The following is a 16,677-nucleotide window of genomic DNA, read 5'->3' as shown; positions in this document are numbered from 1 at the left end:
GATAGATAAGTAAATAGATTTACAAAATAAAGCAGCAGACGTACTTAATTCTTGCTGTGGTTCCATGTAACTTTAATAAACATTTTGAAGTTTAAAAATAACGTTGTATTGGACAAAAATCGGGTTACTGGGATTGTATTAAGAACTGAAAATAACCAGTAAGTGTCCAGTAAAATCACTGAGAACAAACTAAGCTAATCTCTGAAAATGTGTGTTATTTACACCCTAGTCTTAGAATATTTGAAAATACAAGCACATACTTTATTAGTCATAGTAGTGTTAAAAGCCATGTCATGTAATATCTGGAAAACTCTTCCATATATTTTTGAGAAAATGAGACTGCAAAAAGACAAATAGAATTTTAGTATTATTATGAAAATAGTGACCTTTGGATCTCAATAATGGAATGCTCCTGAGCTCATAGAATAATAGTTGCAATAACATTTTAAAAACTTTAGTAATTTCCCATAATTGAAGTATATTATTTACTGAGAAAAAGTCAAATTAGAGTCCAGGAAAATGCTGTCTGTGCTCCACATACTCACTTATAAAGTGAAGGTGATGGAGTTTCACGTTTCCAGTGCATGGAAGAAAGACCCTGGAGGAATTTTTTAAAGACGATTGTAAGCACCCAGCCTGTGGGTAAAGTTAACTTTTGTCTGCATTTATTGGCCGAGCTCACTTCCATGGCCATGTACAATTGCAAGAAAGGCTGGAAAACAGAGTCTAGATGTGGGCCTAGAAACGAAAAGGGAGAAGTTTGTTAAACATGAGGCTGCTCTGTAATAGAGTGTCTGATGTGATATAGTTACTGTGAGAACCTGCGGATTGGAAAAGTGTTAAGTATAAAGTCTTGCAATTACATCAACATATAATACAATCAAGTTGGGGTAAAGTAACTGTATTATTTATAGGAAGAGACGTATTAAATTCAGTACTCAGTATGATCACCTGTTATGCGCAAGCGCTGTTCTAGGTCCTGGATAGAGAGGGTCAAGAGACGCAAAGTCCCTTATGGCACATTTTTAGCACCAGGGACCAGTTTTATGGAAGACAGTTTTTCTGTTTGCTGGGGTGGGGGATGGTTTCCAGATGATTCAAGTGCATTACATTTATTGTGCACTTTTTCCATTATTATTACATAGTAATATATAATGAAATAATTATATGACTCACCATAATGTAGAATCACTGGGAGCCCTGAGCCTGTTTTCTGTAACTAGACATTTCCATCTGGGGGTTATGGGAGATAGTGGTATCAGAAGTGTGTTGCTTATGTCCAGTCAACTCCATGATCTCGTTTCAGTTGCCGTCACTGCAGAAAACCCTGCTTCACAAAGATAGGATGTGGGGAATGGGAGGAGGCTTTTCAGTGCGTTCTGTGACAATCTCAGGATCTTCTGCCTTGACTTTAATCCAGAACGTATGGAGATTTGAAGTTGTCTCAAACGCACTTTTAAGGCCACCATCATTTGCAGTATCAGGCATGTGATTCTCTTCTAGCATGGCTAAAGTCCAGTCACCGGCTTATTTGCAAATGAGGCACGGATCTATTCCTTCCCAGTTCCGGGGACTTTTTGGTTGGGAAGTAATGCTCAAGCTCTTCTGAAAGCTGAGATGGGTGCTCATGCACCAGCTGTGAGAAAGAAGGCCCTGGCTCCGTCTCTTTCAAAATCTCTGCTAATGTTTGAAAGATGTCAGAAATTCCATTGTTCACTCGTCATCCCCATAATTCCAGTTTGGCTTTGAATGCAGTCACTTTATTTGCTGACTTGAACACAGTTGTTGTTCTCCACGAAGTGACAGATTGAGTTCGTTGAGCAGGTTGAATATGTCACACAAGTAAGCAAGTTTTGCAACTCAATCTGTGTTACTGAAATGTGTTGCCAGGGATGACTATTTGTCTACAAGAAATCTCTGGAGTGGCTGTCTTAAATAAAAAACTCTGGCCAGTGATCCACATTGGGAAAGCCATCTCACTTCTGTGTATAAGAGAAGACGTGTGCTCAGCGTCCATCTCCTCAGAGCTGCACAAACAGATGTGAGTTAAGGGCATGTACTTTAATATGGTTGATAGTTTTGATCACTTTCTGCAAAATGTTTAGTACACATGACATTTTTTGTCTAGCCAGCACAGCATTTCTGTGTGGATGACACAGTGCATAGCTCACATTCCCTACCTTTGACTGAGGTAGGGAAACCAGAAAACTGTCCCGTCATGACAGCCACTCCATTCGTGTGTATCCGGACACAAAATGACTAATTCAGTTTTCCTGATATATAATCATTCAGAGACTTGAATAGTTCTCCAGCTGTGATGTTTGGCAATAAAAGTGCACATAACATATCCTCATGCACATCCTCCTGAAAACACACCATACAGAAGCAGATACTGTTGCCTCGTTGTCAGTACTGGTAGACTTATCATCCCAGATTGCATTCCACGGTGACTCATTAATCCTAACAATTGTGCATCAGTATCTTCTGCCATTTCATCAGTTCATCTAGTTATGGTGCTAGCTGAAAGGAGCCATCTTTTGAACTGCAGCCTCTCCTAAGAGTTAGTGACAGATGTCCTCAGCAGCAGGCAGGATCAACTCTTCACCAATAATAAAGGGATTCTTAGCTTTAGCAATGAAGTGAGCCACTAAGAATGATGCTCTCAGTGCAGACACATTTGTTGAAGTGATAGTTTTCAACAATTGCTTCTGTTCATTATGTTTACATTTTTTTCTTTTAAAAAACGAATGAAGGGTGCTTGGTCACCATGTGGCAAAGCAGTTATGAATGTTTAATGGCTTCCTTGGATAACCAGTCGCCACACATTGTGCAGAGTGGTCTTGGAGAATGTGAATCATCTGTTGCAGTGAACCTGTAATTTAAGTAGGACTCTTGGTATTCTCTTTAAGTGCAGCTTTCTTTTTGTTGGCAATCTTAGGGTCTTCTGCTGTCTAATCATTGGGTGTTTAACCCTTTTCAAAGAAGCTCTCTGAGGACATTTGTTTTTTAACTCATTTTGGCTAGGCTTAGCTTGTGGGCTTACCAAAACTGTGACAGAGACAAGTGTGCAGTGTTGGAAAGAGGCATGGATGGAAGTATTAAATAAAATAATGTGTGTCATGTGTGTGCCACATGCAGACTAAAATAAGTGGTAGATTTTGACTTAAAGCCTGCCCCCAGATGCAGCTGTACAACTGAAGTGCATCAACTCACTTGCTACTATAAAGCCTGCCACCAGATGCTGCTTGTTACTTGCCACTCAGTGATAGGCTTTTGATATGTGTCTGGAAGTGATTGAATTATTATGGTCTCTGTGCAGTCAAACTTCTTTGCTAATGAATTTGCTAATGTTAATTTGTTAATTTGCTAATGTTAATTTGTATTTCCGGCTGCTCCCAGTGCTAGCGTCACCACCCCAGGTCATCAGGCATTAGATTCTCATAAGGAGCATGCACCCTAGATCCCTTGCACGCACAGTTCACAATAGGGTTGAAACTCCTATGAGAATCTAATGCTACCGCTGACCTGACAGGAGGAGGAGCTCAGGTGGTGACGTGAGTGATGGGAAGCTGCTGTAAATACAGATGATGCTTCCTTTGCTATCCTGCCTCTGCTCGTCTCCTGCTGTGCATACCACAGCTGGTTGGGGAACCCTTCCTTGCAGAGATTCTTGATTATGGAGCAGTGGAAGTAGACGGTTAGTAAAAAATTAAACAGACAAATAGTTAAATAATTGTATATTGCAATAATGTGAGGGAAGCAAAATTAGGAACAGTGCTGTTTTAGAGAGGATTGTCAAGGAAGGCGTTTCTGAGAACATAATATTTGAACCCAAAACCAAAGAATGAGAAAGATTCAATTCTCCAAAGCCAGGAGAAAGGTATTGCAGAGAGACAAAAGAACAAGTTCCTGGTACAGAGGATAGGAACAGCCTGGGGTGTTTGAGAAGTAGGTGAATGTGATCAGAAAGAAGAGAGTGGAACCAGCAGCATGCAGCCAGGGACCAAGGGCAAGAACTTACAGGACGTTAAGATGCATTATAAAGATTGATGGTCCCACTCTAAGAAAAGTGGAAAATCAGGAGAGTTCCATGTGTAATAGTTTATTTGATTTACATGTGTAATAGTTTATTTAGGTTGCTAAGTAGAGAACAGACTTGAGGGATAGATCCAGAGTAGAAGACTAGTTACCAAGTCCAACTTTATCATGCATCTGCCTAATAATTCATGTCCTCACCCACAAACAACCTTGGCCAATCGGTCTTTATAATCTTAAGTTGAATTTAGGCTGTTTTAAAAAAAGAATATTGTTTATTGGTTTGTTTTTGCAGGTCATATGGCCCATCTATTATTGTGATATTAATATAAATGGAATTGCAAAAACATTTTTTTCCTAAAGTTTTGTTTTTTAAACTATCAGTGCTATCACTGTTCATACAAAGACAAAAATAAATTTTCAGTTCCCAGAACTGGCATTTCTCTCAACATTGCCTGGAATGAGTTATAAAAATGACAAATGTTAGCCTTCAAACCAGAAAATAGAGTATCAACTACATTCCACAAAAATTGTAGAAACAGGCACGTAAAGCTGAAATATTCTAATCAAGAAGGAGATAATGAGTATTAATTATGAATATAATTAAGCATTATTCTTAATAAGAACGATACAATGAATAACAAAGAGTCTAGATAACAGGTCATCAAGGTTGATGGAAAAATAAGGAAGATACGGGGGACCTTGTCAATACCAATGAAACTGCTTGATGGAAACAACCAATTTTAGCAGTGTTATGCAAAACATAGCTTTTATTGCACAGTAGGTGTTAAATACGTAGTTATTGAAATAATAGCTATATATCTATTGATTTAGATGAAGAAACAGATTTCTACTAGGAAGTGTCTTGGTCCAAATGATCTGTGACGTCCCTATTTTTTAAATGGAAATTGCTTACAGTTTCTTTTTTTTCTTTTTTTCTAAAAAGATTTTTAAAATCTATTTTCAAAACAGCTTTGCAAAGGCATCTGTAACTTGTTTCAAAATTTATCAGCGCTTTCTAATAGTGTCTGTAATAAAATAAGTCTAAATAGCTCATGTGATCAGATTGTAGTATGGCCAATCCAGGCCTCTCAGTTTCAACAGATCAGTTCACATAACTGTTTGACAAAGCAAGAAACAACAACAAAAACAAAACCTTTAATAACGATAACTAAACTAACAATCAGCCTGTCGTTACAGGCTTTGCATGTCCAGGTGCACAGACATACAAAGAAATGCGCTTAAATACACACATACTTATTAGCACACATAGTCTTGATATCCAGAACTAACCTCTTCTAGAAAGAGTGCTGCTTTTTATATTGCAGTCCTGAATTGTTGTTGAGCAATGTCTCATAAAATATTTCTAACTCTAAAAGATTTAAACTTAGAGCTGATGCCATGGTAGTAACAACAAATATATTTCCCAATCATCTTTTAAATTATATGCCACATTCCTTTAACATATAGTCATCGATGCCTTCACTCACTCATAAGTCAAAGAGACCTCAACTCAAAGTGGCAAGGGCTACAAGGACATGTATTATTTCAAAAAGCAAAAAGCCTAATTTCAGGTATTCAGGAAGAATAATAAGTTCAAGAGATCACCATGGTAGCTGTAATTAATAACAATATATCCTGTAATATACTTGAAAATTGCCAGAATGTAGATTTTAAGTGTTCTCACTATGCAAGAAAATGATAGATATATGAGGTAAGACATGTGAATTATCTTTATTTGGCCATTCAACAATGTACACACATACCAGAACGTCACATATCAAAACATCACATTGTACACCATAAATGTAAACACTTTTTATTTGTCAAATGGAAAAAAACAGTATAAATCTTGGAGAAATGCAACTCCAGAATAAGTTACTCCATAAATATATACAATGACTATGTACTTGTAATAATTAAAAATTTAAAACTTTTTAAAAATAGGAATATATGTGTATCAAATAAGGTAATACAGTGTCTCAGTGACATCATTAATGATTCATGGTTCTACACATTTTCATTGTGCTCATCATCACAATTAGCCTTTTCTTATATTAACACCTTCAACATTGAAGGTTGGCTAATGCATGATTCCACCACATCCGATACAAGCATGACTGCAATAGGAGCCAGAAAAATGGTATACACCTTGTCTCTATTACGAGGAAGACTTTCTCAGAAGCTCTCTAAAAGGCTCATCTTTATATTTCATTGACTGTATACCTACCTCAAAATCAATTCCAGGAATGAGTATGAGACCACCAATTTGCCTTTTCACCGTTAGAAAACATCTTAGACTCATGAAACAGCAGGCTTTTCCTGAAATACGTAAATAAGCAGAGGACAGGTGGCTGAGCCTGGGCTTGACTGCGAGGAAGATGAGGAGAGTGGGTGTTGAGTTGACAAACTAGAATACTGAGGAATGCTTTGAAAGTTAGCATAGTATGAAATGTTGCAGAGAAAGATATGATGAAAACAGGATTGTTCAGTCAGCCAAAGGAGAGCAGTTCTAGATTTTACATCTTAATTTGTGCTTCAGATATTCTAGTTAAAAACTGTGTTACTACACTTTACAGAATATTTTGAATCAGCAAAGAGGATAGTATCTAGAACACAGGGAAATTGCCCCAAACCTTGAATTACCGACGGATACCTTTTACAAGAACATCTATTCTCCTGTTATGAAGGTTAGATCATATAATTAATTTAATCATTCCACCTACGGAGTTATAGGTAATGAGTAAGATTTTTGTTTGATACTTAGAGGCTGGAGTGGCATTAGAAAAAAAAATTTAAATTGTGTATTTTGTATTGAGAAAAAAACCTTGTAGTAATACTAAATTAACATTTCAGTCCCAATATCATTATGCACTTTTTATTTAATCATTTACTCTCCCCTAATGTGTTTTTAAAGGCAGATTTCTGGATAATTTAATGATATATAACTTAAAATCAATGTAAGTAATAAATGTAGAATGGGACTAATTGTCTTTTTCTCAATTTTTAAGATCCTGACTTTAAGGACCTTGGAGCTTTGAAACCATTACCAGGTTGGTAAAATAGATATTTCATACTGTTCAGAAGACTTTGCTTTCTGCTATGAAATACACTTTTGGTTTATTATTCAAGATCCATTTTTGTGTGTTTGTTTGGCATTTTGTTATTTAGCGTGTGAGTTTGAGATGGGCGGTTCCGAAGGAATTGTGGAGTCTGTACAAATTATGAAGGAAGGCAAAGCTACTGCTAGTGAGGCTGTTGATTGCAAGTGGTACATCCGAGCGCCTCCACGGTCCAAGGTCAGTCTTAAGATGAAACCCACACTTGACAGCTGACGTGAGAAGTGTCTATAACGTGCATTGCTTTGAAATAACTGGACATGTCTAATACATTTCAGAGTGCAGTCATCATAGGTTATGATTTCATTTTGATTTTTGAGATGTAACTTGTCTTCTCTTGACCAATCTAAATTTGATGTCATAAATAGCAATCTAGAGAGTGAGTTGAATAAATTATTTGATAACCTAGACAAGAGACTTTAAGGTAAGTCAGCCTGTCTGAAACGTGGATTGAAATAATATGCAAGAGCCATGGCTCTAAGTATAATCACTCTTATGCTCTTATTGTCAATATCTGCAGTTGGTTGATTTTGTAAACTAAAATTATATCTGTAGAGGTTTTTCTGGAGCCTACAAAATCGTGAATATCTGGCATGTAAAATACAAGTGTGCCAAGGGCTGGCAGCAATGGTAACAGGGCCTGGGAGATCCTGTGCCCATTTGAAGGAGACCGGCATGACTTAGCTGCCCGTGAAGCTCCGTGTAATGCTGTTATGAGAAAATGTGGGTCCAGCATTATCAAGCCCTCCATTATTTCTCATAACTTGCCAAAAATCTAGATTTTATGTTACTCACCCTGATTTTTGAGGGTTGGCAATACATTGTAAAAATTAAAAGTGTTACATATATTAAGCTAAGTCTATTGTGGGTTAGATTTTGACTCAGATCCCCATTTTGGAAACATTTCCATGGAGCAACTATGTTGATTCTGTTTATGGAAACATTTTCCAAAATACAGAGGATGAGTCATTTTGTGCCAGCAGGTGTCATAGAACTAAGGTGTTATTTGTTCATTCTCCTGCTTTTGTTTTTATTCCTCAGTTACAAAGTTGTAAGAAAAAATATTGACTTACTAGATTTGTAGTCATCTATTTATTGAGGCTGAAACTGTGTGTTATTTAATTAGTTGATTTTGTGATTCTATCAATTCGCAAGCCCTCTGCTGGAGACATGAAAAAGCATGTCAGGCCCTGTTCTCGGGTGTTTCTGTTTAGTTCTTAGACAAATATGTAACAGAATAATCTAAGCAGTCAGGTTAGATCATTGGGGTATTTGTAAGGTGTAACAGAGAGAGAGAAAAGACCCCTTATACCAGGTAGCGTAAGTCAATGGTAGACTCGCACAGCTGTCAGTATCCTGGTGAATCTTCATGAGAAGTATTGTGTCCAGTAGAGTGAGAAGGCTCTCCAGGCAGAGGGAATAACATCTATAAAGTCATGGAATCATAAGAGAAGAGAGTATGCTTTTTCAGGATTTAATGTAATTGCATGTGACCAAATGAAAGCGTAGCTAGGGAGGTGGTATTGATTTTTCAAGCTGAAGTGTTCTCCAGGCCTCTCTAAAGAACTCAGCCTTCATCCTTAGTGCTTCAGTGACACGGAAAAACAAAGCAGAAAAGTAATATGACCGGGCTTGCATGTTAGGAAAATTGGTTTTTCCTGCAATGAAGAGACAGCGGAGTCAACACTGCAAGCAGAAGACCAAGTGGGAAGCTGTGGCGGTAATCCCAGTGTTGGAAATTAGGCCATGGTGGTCCAACATGAGGGAAATATTAGAGAGAGATAAGATAGAATTTGGTGACTGGATATTTAGTCTGAGGGGAAAAGAAGAGCCACTTTTTTTGTTTGTTTGCTTTTGTTTTTGTTTTTGTTTTGTTTTTGAGATGGAGTCTCATTCTGTCTCCCAGGCTGGAGTGCAGTGGTGCGATCTCGGCTCACTGCCACCGCTACCTCCCACCTCAAGCGATTCTCTTGCTTCAGGAATTACAGGCGTGCACCACCACGCCTGGCTAATTTTTTTGTGTGTGTGTTTATTAGAGACAGGGTTTCGCCATGTTGAGCAGGCTGGTCTCGAACTCTTGATCTCAGGTGATCTGCCCGCCTTGGCCTCCCAAAGTGCTAGGATTATAGGAGTGAGTCGTCACACCCAGTGAAGAACCTCTTTTGAGGGCACTGGTATTTCTTCACTTTATTTTTTTCTTGCATATGTCTCTAGGGTTTGCATATAAAATGGAAATGTGGCACCTTTCCCCCAACTTTCAGTCTTTCTGCTTTGATTTTCCGTATGTCACTGAAGCAGTCAGGATGAAGGCTGAGTTCTTTAGAGAGGCCTGGAGAGCACTTTAGCTTAAAGATTCGACGCCACCTCCCTAGCCACACTTTCATTTGGTCGCGTGCAATTGCATTCAATCCTGAAAAAGCATACTCTCTTCTCTTTTACGATTCCACGACTTTATAGATGTTATTCCCTCTGCCTGGAGAGCCATCTCACCTTGTGTACCGGACACAATCTTTCTCATGAAGATTCACCAAGATACTGACAGCTGTGCGAGTCTACCATTGATTTACCCTATCTGGTGCAAGGAGATTCAGAGATCACGCTCCAGCTTCCAGCTTTGATGCTTGCATTTCTCTTTGCCTCTGAACAAATCTTAGAGAAAGTTAATTGCATTATGAAGAAAGGCAGTTATTTTTCTTCTGTTTTTTAAGTCAAAAGCTTTTGCTCACATAAAACCATAAAAACCCACTGCCTATATTACCAGAGAGCTAGGTTGCAGCTTATTATGCTTTTTTCATAGGACGTGGATTCACATGCAAGGGCTATTTGTTTTTCTTAAACTCTACGAATGGAACATTTTTAAAGACTTTTTAAAAAACAGGATTATATGTGCTCCCAGCTTACTGTCATAACCAGGACCTTTGTCACTACAGTCTTAAGGAGAAGGTTTTCATGACAGTGTAAATGCACACCCTTTTTTTCGAGCTGGTAAATAGACTGTCTTTTGTACAATTCCAGAGCAACAATAACCGATGTACCTGTCTGTTACAGAATTGGCATTCTGTGACCCAAAGGGGAAGCTGCCTGCAGAGCTGGACAAAGATGGCTCTATTGTAACAGGCTTTCTCTGTTAAATTAAAGGTTAGAGGATGGGAAGTGGCTTTGAATACTGTGGAGAAAAGCAAGGACTGGAGATTACTGCCTATGTGGACTTTCTATTTTTGTAGAGTTCCTAGCAGCTTATGAGAATAGACTATCAAAGCACAAGTTAAACTTGAAATGGCTCGTGGCAAATATTTGGATGACACCTGGTGACTGAACCATATTGCACAAGGAAAGTGCTGAATAGCTTACTTGACTCTATTAAAATGTATACACATTATTTACTGCTTTTCCAGCTTTTGACAAACAGAAAATATAATATCTGATGTCTCCTTTACTAAAGAATATTAATCTAGATGGTCCCATTTAATTAGAATGTGATTAATCTAGATTTCTTAGAATTTGGAAAACCAGAGGCAGAAAGAACCTTGTTACTCACTACGTCATTTAAAAGATGAATAAACTGAGTCAGATAATGAAATTCAATATGAGTTAACAAAGGCGTGTAGACATATGCCTCTCTGAGTAAATACTATGGCGTCCAACTCAGAATCTGGTCTGGAAAATAGCCGCCAGAATGAAATGATGGGAGACCAAATCATGGTAACTGTTCATTTCATGAAGCCTGGACCATATTTATCTCCAGATACCCAGTGCCAAGCACAATGTCTGTTATTCAGTTAAAACTCATGGAATAAATAAACTGATTATTTCTTTTTATAAAAAGGGATATGGTAGCAATCTTCAAACATCTGAAGGACTGTTACATGAAACAGGAATAAGACTTAACCTGCAGGATTAAGACTTTTAAGTACCGCGATTTATTTGAAAGTTTGAAACTAAAGAAATAGCTTTTAATGTAACACAGAGAAGCCTTTTATTTTAATAACAGAGATTGAATGAGATTTCACCGGAGGAATCCAAGCAGAGACTGGCAGAGATTTTGAATAATAGTTAAAAGTCAAGTAATATTTTGGCACAGATAACATGAAAGTCATCTGAAAACCAAATTTAATGAATCTGTGATAAGTGACTTGCCCAAATATTTGGCTAGTTAGCAACAGAGCTGGAGCAAGGTTCACATCTCCCAATTCCTGGCCTAGTTTGCTCTCACAAAACCACATTCTTTAAGGAAATGATCAAGGTTTTTAAAAATTAATTTTAAAATATTTTTAAAATTTATTTTTAAGTGACAAATAATGCTTGTTTATATTTATGGGGTGTGGTGTGATGTTTCTATCATGGAATGATTAAATCAAGCTAATTAACCAATCTGTCTTCATATTCTTATCATTTGCTAGGACAGGATAAGGGACAGAGTCAAAATATGTATAAAATACATAAATGAAGGTAATTTAATGTTTAATGTTTTTGGATAATAAAACTCTAGCTTATACCGTTTACTCATTATTTCATATTTAAAGTTGACTCAGTTTGTTGTTAACTAATTCAAAAATATTTTCAGTCAAGTTAAAATAAAAAATATAAACACTTGACAAATACAGTAAATATCTTACACTAAAGTTGTGATAAAGGTGTTAAAGTTACTTATCTAACGAACATAAATTTCCAGCTCCAGTTCCTGGGGTTGTGAATATGATAAATTTGCCTTTGTGATTAAGGTTACCAGTCAGGTGACTTTGGGTTAATCAAAAGGTTGATTATCCAGGTGAGCGTAATCTAACCACACGAGCCCTTTAAAAGTGGAGCAGATTCTTTGGATGTGAATGAAAGGGGAAGTAAGAGAATCAGAGGACTGAGAAATGTGTTCTAGGACTGAGGGTGACCCCAGTAAGCAGTCCTCAAAAAAATAGAGACTTTGGTCCCAGAACTGTGAGAAACTGGATTTTCACCCTCAACTGCCCTCGCCAAAGAACCCAGTACTTCTTACCTATAGAACTATTAATAGTAGATAGTAACTAGGTGTTATTTAAAGCTGCTAAAATTGTGGTGATTTGTTATGGAGCAATAGTATATTAATACAATAAACCAAGTGTAGTAACTGTTAATTGATAAAAAGATAAGCATTAAGAGTTCTGAAGACCGTGCCTGCTTTTATCTCCAAAATGTGAGAATAAAATTTGGCAAACAAAGTAAAAATTTTAAATAGGTAGGTAAATACCACAAAAATTGTACAGTTCAGTTTTTTAAAATAAAATGTCATTTTTATACTCTCATCTTTTCGACAGCTACTCAGGTGGACTTTAAGTATTTTGGTACTTGTTCATATATGCCAGAAAATTATTTTTATTGTTATATCAGGAATTGTTGTGCTGTGCACGTATGTGTGTATGTGCTTGTGTGTTAATATTTTATAAAGCATTAAGATGTTTTGGTTCTTTCTCCAAAAATAAAGGGAGCACTGATACCCTCTAAATGGAATATTCTGCATAAGTTTATAAACCTGACATGTCTGGGCAATAATAAAATAGAAAATGCAGAAATCCTGGGCTGCATACTTTGTAGAATATGATTTTATTTATAAAAGTGTCTAGTAGTATTGAAACCATGTATGGCATTTCTCAGACTGTGACAGATTTAATTTTTACTTATTATGGAGAAAACTGTTCTGGAAAGTCATAAATAATTGCCTCAAATAATGTCTATTTTCTGTATATCATTTTGATATGGGGGGGGGGACCTGTTTGAGCAGTTGGTACTAAATTCTCTTTGTGAATATATTACTTAGTAAATTGTTAGCTAGATTTATTTGCTTTGCATGTAAAAAGGGGTTCTGCTTTCCATGTGACTTGAAAAATAGATATTACTAGAAATTATGTATATGTTGTGAAGTTTTCCGTGTCCTGGTCAATAAATTATCTTGTCAGCTCCAACTCTTTATGATTGATTTAAAAGAATGCATCAAAATGATTCACCGAGAAGAGATGATAATCTGTTTTACTAGTGTTGTAGATGACTCTGTTTATCATTTTCTCTTTTTTTTTCAGTAAGTGACTAAAGTACTTTCTGTAGTTTGCTACATTAAATAATTCTTTCTGTTAGTATTATTGTGGTACAAGACTTAAGCTAATGAGATAGTCATTCAAATCACAATATATAGAGAGATTTTATATGGCATATACTAGTGTTAGCATGGGAAAGCGTGATCACTTCTTCTGGCTAATGGAATTTGGCTTTTGTACTGACAGCTCTTAAAGTATATTCTCTTTTTCTATATGATAAAAAATCGTTGCTGTCACTAGATCTTAGGTAAGCATTATTGAATGCTTCGGAAGTGATTACCTGGGATCTAGTGACTGCAATGATTCACTTACTGTCTAATTAGTGTTCTATTTAATAAGAAGGTCCTTTAAATATAGAAGATACTTAGGTAGCAGTGATTGCACTTCATGTACAAATGCAAGACCATCACCTCATACGGAAAATATAGAACTGTCAAATGAAAAAAATATAAGGCCCATATGCAAACTGACTTTCTAACTATAGGAATATTCTTATATAAAATATTTCTATTTTTAAAGAATTTAAAACAGCGATTTATTTTTGAGGGACACATTTATTTTCTATAAATTTTATTTATAACTTGATAGTCAACATCTTTTCTAGCTCATTAGGAAATGTGAATAGTTTTGATTTGCTTTCTTATTTATTTTATTACTCATTTTATTTTAGTTTGTTTTCTTTAAAAATATAACGTTCTTTCTGGGCTGTAAGTCTGTGAGCATTTAAAAACATTACATAAGGCTGCATAGTGTGATGAGTGTCCAACTGTTAGGCAGATCTGACTTCAGTACCAGTCCGTTACTTAAGTGACATTACTGTGTCACTCTGAGAAAGTTACTTAACTTTTATAAACTTCAGTTCTCTTCATCTTAAATGATTATGACAAGTATCTATTGTTGAGAGATTTGAAATGATGCATTAGCAGTGTCTTAAACTGTCGTCAATATAACACACAAACTTTCTTTTCCTAACAATGAAATAGTATTTTAAGGTGTGTTTCTACATGACATGCAGTGTTAGAAATTTTAAATAATTGTTGAAACGCGTTGAGCCACTGAAACATTTCAACTTGAAAACATCAGGTGGTCTAATAGCTTTTTTGTGTTAGCCAAGCAATTATTTAAAGATTTTTCCTCCTGTGGGCTTAGTACTTGGTTTTTATAACTTTGTAAGGCTATTGGGAGAGACGTGTCATTTTGTATTACACTTCAAAGGAGTGGAAAGCACTCTTTACTTACCCTAATCTGTGTTCTCCCATACTTCCAAGTATAATTGCATCTTTTTTGAGAGCTGATAAACTTGTTGAATTTATTGCATAGTATTTTAGAGTATAAGTACATACTTGAATTTTTGTTCCATTTAACAATTTTGTATAATACCTAGATTTTACTTTTTATTTTTACAGTGTTTTCAGTTTCTTTCCTTTTAGTCAGAATAGGGCAATGTGACCTGATGAAAAGAACCTTAAAACCAGAGTTGGAAATTTTAATCCTCTTTAAGGTTTCCACATTAATTCACTGATGGTCCTGAAGCAAGTTATTTTTTTTCTTCTTTGCTTCAGCTTTCTAATAAAGGTCATCAGAAAAAAAAATCTTTTTTTAAGTCATGTTAACATTTAAAAAACAAACGAGTTAGTATAAACTTGGAAGTCTCACAGTTTTAGATGCATATATACCTTCTTAAACTGGATATTTCTGAAATTCTCTGAATAATTTTAGAAATGAAATATGTGTTGGGAGGAGAAATCACAGATGGACTGCATGAGTAACATCTGAGTTTTAGATAAAATAAAACAAAGCAATAACCTGGGCATACCGAAAATGAAGGCCTCACTGGGGCATGTGTCTCTTTTAAGGCTGTGGCAATGGCCCGTAGTTTAAATCGGCATCAAAGTATTTGGAAATTTTAGAATAACTTCCAACTTCAATGCGACAAATTGCTCATGTATGAAAATCGTCCTGCCTTGCAAAGCATACTACAACTCGGGTGCTTTCCACTGTTGTTCCATTTGATTCATTTATCCACATTTCTCTGATTTTGTTCTTTCTTATCAAATTGTGTCTGGAGTTCCTCATTTAGAACTTCATGTTCTATTTTCAGCATCTTACAAGTCTGCAACATTTTGTCTTATCCTTTTATGTCATAATTTAGATCTATATTATACCTTGTTTTGAGAATGATTGCATATAATTTTGACTGTATATAATAAAATAAGACTATACTGTGTAATTATCATATCACTATATGTCTGTCATATAGGCGCATAATAAATATGAATGCTGAACAAAGGAATTCAATAAAGAAAATGAAACTTCCAGTTAATCATTCAGAAACATTTCTGGAGTGTTTACTATGTGTAAAATATGTATTAATGCTTAGAACACAAAAATATATACCACTGCTTCAGCTTTTCGGGAACACAAGTTTATTAGAAGGCACCTGTAACCTAGAACTATGGCTTTAAATATGCTCAAAATCACATAGAGGCCGTGGAGGTTATGTCTGCTGTTACTGGGGAGTGGGAGCAGTGGAAACCTTTCCTTGGATGTGCAACTGTTGAACTAACTCTTGACAAATCAGGAAGAGTTTCCTAGACAGAAGATGGAGAATGACAACTTCATATGAAGCTAATGTCATGTTCATAAAGGGTGTCTTTTTTGAAAATGGTTACAATGTTGGAGATAAGAAGGATGTAAATTTGCTAGTTGATGTTTTTAGACTCTTAAAAAATTATACACGAGTTACAAATTTTAGCTAAAAGACTATGATTATTAGATTTGTTTGTTAGAAATATAACTTTGGCTAGAGTAAACTAGTTTTATTAGAGTAAACTTTGGGGTTGTAAGGAGAATCTGCACCTTGCAACCATCCAGGCTGGTCAGGAGAGTGTTGCAATATTATAGAAGTGTGAATGGAAGTGGAAAACAAGTAGTTTCAAGGTGAAATTGACAGGAACTGGTGCCCTGTTGAGTAAGAACTTTGAGGACAAGAGATACATTTTCACTAATTTAAATAGTGAAATTATAAAATTTAGGCTAGACATACTGGATCTGGAAGAAATTGTCTTACGAGTTTCAGATTTTACAAAATAAGAAAAAAATACATACAGAGTGATGAAAGAGGTGGATGTTTGATTGAATGCCATGTCTTTAGTTTATATCCATGCTAAATTAAGAGAAATGCATTTAAGAGGAAATAGCATGTAGGCATTCATATTAAAATAAAATGTAAAACATTTAGGAGCTATCTGTATGAAAGATGTGTCTTTATTAGGAAACCATTCTAGGTATCCCTCTCACAGTGCATGGGTCTTTTGGCTTTATATAATTTCCATTCTTTGACATTGTATCTTATTGTCATGGTTTAATTGACACACATTTTCAGCACTGGCCCTTATTCTTTTGTTCACCGTGATATCCACAATGCCTTGAATAGTGTCTGCAACAATCGTAGGCCAAAC

At 36.0% G+C, this 16,677-nt stretch overlaps 1 protein-coding gene across 2 annotated transcripts in view; it reads left to right on the top strand.

Annotated features, from left to right (window-relative positions):
• Positions 1-16,677, top strand: part of NETO1 (neuropilin and tolloid like 1) — a 124,609-nt gene that overhangs the window by 70,074 nt on the left and 37,858 nt on the right. For both annotated transcript variants that reach the window (XM_033175602.1, XM_033175593.1), the window contains exons 5-6: positions 7,047-7,088; positions 7,207-7,334. In XM_033175602.1, the coding sequence (XP_033031493.1) occupies positions 7,047-7,088; positions 7,207-7,334 (170 nt within the window). The remainder of the gene's footprint in view (positions 1-7,046; positions 7,089-7,206; positions 7,335-16,677) is intronic.

Source organism: Trachypithecus francoisi, unplaced genomic scaffold (genome assembly GCF_009764315.1).
Source record: "Trachypithecus francoisi isolate TF-2019V2 unplaced genomic scaffold, Tfra_2.0 Contig01474, whole genome shotgun sequence".
NCBI classification, from domain to species: Eukaryota; Metazoa; Chordata; class Mammalia; order Primates; family Cercopithecidae; genus Trachypithecus; species Trachypithecus francoisi.
Note: the sequence above shows the minus strand (reverse complement) of the source record. Positions and strands in the feature narration are given on the sequence as shown.